This window comes from Rhinolophus sinicus, chromosome 3 (genome assembly GCF_057876585.1).
Source record: "Rhinolophus sinicus isolate RSI-liver-muscle chromosome 3, RSI-T2T, whole genome shotgun sequence".
Classification (NCBI taxonomy): domain Eukaryota; kingdom Metazoa; phylum Chordata; class Mammalia; order Chiroptera; family Rhinolophidae; genus Rhinolophus; species Rhinolophus sinicus.
The window spans coordinates 130,950,550-130,952,373 of NC_142503.1; the positions used below are offsets into that span (position 1 = coordinate 130,950,550).

At 36.5% G+C, this 1,824-nt stretch overlaps 1 protein-coding gene across 1 annotated transcript; it reads left to right on the forward strand.

Moving 5' to 3' along the window:
• The first annotated feature begins 662 nt into the window (after positions 1 to 662).
• On the forward strand, positions 663 to 1,601 carry LOC109458876 (olfactory receptor 4L1). Its single transcript, XM_019752863.3, has one exon. The coding sequence runs from the start codon at positions 663 to 665 to the stop codon at positions 1,599 to 1,601; it is 939 nt and encodes a 312-aa protein (XP_019608422.3).
• Positions 1,602 to 1,824: the final 223 nt, after the last annotated feature.

The following is a 1,824-nucleotide window of genomic DNA, read 5'->3' on the forward strand; positions in this document are numbered from 1 at the left end:
GCAACCATCAGCTTGTTCCCTGCATCTGTAAGTCTGTTTCTGTTTTGTTTGAAAAGCAAAATTATTTTTAATGAATTTGAAGACTCTCTTCAATGTATAAATTAGCCTCTAATCTTGTGTGTGTGTGCGTGTGTGTGTGCACTTGTTTGTTCATGTGTTTCAGAACCATAAAATGACCTTTGTAAATTCCTCAGAGATATAGGACAGTTTAACTTCCTCATCTTCCAAATCCTATTTTTCTTATATATTGTGATAACGTAATCTCCAAGAGTACAGAAAATAATAACAAAATAATAAAAAGGGAAACAAATACTACTTTAACTACTTACCTAATTTTTCTACATGAGCAAATTAGAGACAAAGTTAAGATCAATTGACAAAACAGTATTATGATAGAATAAAACAATAGAAAATAAAACTTCCACTCCTTCAAATGCTCTTTAATTACTGTATGAGTCTAATTATAAGAATATTGTTTCAAAGTAACGTGACCCATAAAATAGTCTCAAATTATAAACAATGATGTGCTGATATAGTTAAGATTATATGCTCTCATATCAACAACTATTATTCATTAAATAGAACTACATTGGTGTTAACTGTGCTTTTTTTTTTATTCCCTTTGTATAAAAGAACTTTTGGGATTTTTCTGAGTTCAGTAAATGGATCTTAAGAATGGATCTGTAGTGACTGAGTTTATTTTACTAGGATTTTCTGGACAATGGAAACTTCAGATTTTCTTCTTCGTGACATTCTCCTTGGTCTACAGTGCTACTGTGTTGGGAAATATTCTCATTCTGGTCACGGTAACATTTAGCTCCATGCTTCGTTCTCCCATGTACTTCCTCCTTGGAAACCTCTCGTTTTTAGACATGTGTCTCTCCAGTGTCACCACACCCAAGATGATCACAGACTTGCTCACTGAACACAAAACCATCTCCGTAGGAGGCTGCATGGCCCAGATGTTCTTTATGCACTTCTTTGGGGGTGCTGAGATGACTCTTTTGATCGCCATGGCCTTTGACAGATATGTAGCCATATGTAAGCCCCTGCACTACAGGACAATCATGAGCCGCAGGTTGCTGAATGGGCTTGTGATACTTTCGTGGATAACTGGTGTTATACACACCACGAGCCAAATGGTATTAACAGTGGACTTGCCCTTCTGTGGTCCCAATGTCATAGACCATATATTTTGTGACCTTCCCCTTGTGATTAAGCTTGCTTGTATCGAAACATATACCTTGGAATTATTCGTCATTTCTGACAGTGGGCTGCTGTCACTCATCTGTTTCATCCTCGTGCTTGTCTCCTACACCAACATCCTGGTCACTGTACGGCAAAGATCATCAGCAGGGCTATCCAAGGCTCTGTCCACACTGTCCGCACACATCACTGTGGTCACCCTGTTCTTTGCACCTTGTATCTTTATCTATGCCTGGCCATTCAGTAGTTTTTCAGGCAATAAAATCTTTTCTGTATTTTATGCTGTGATCACACCCTTACTGAATCCTATTATTTACACACTGAGAAATCAGAAAATGCAAGGGGCCATGAGACAATTATGGTTCGTACATGTTGCCTCCACACAGAACTTTTAGATTTTAGCACTATATAATTAATACAACTTTCAAATACTAAGCTAACAGAATTTGAATAGATTATATGTAATACATGGTTTCACTCTTATGTTAAAATCATAACCAGTGCAGAAAAAAATTAATAAAGTATTTTTAATTCACATAATGCTGTTATAGCCCATAATGAAAATTAGTGGCCTGTAGCCAAATTGACATATGAAGTCATTGAGTACTTCTACATAGA

What these genes read in the sequence shown, in the direction of transcription:
- LOC109458876 (XM_019752863.3), top strand. Translation starts at nt 663, where the DNA reads ATGGATCTTAAGAATGGATCTGTAGTGACTGAGTTTATTTTACTAGGA.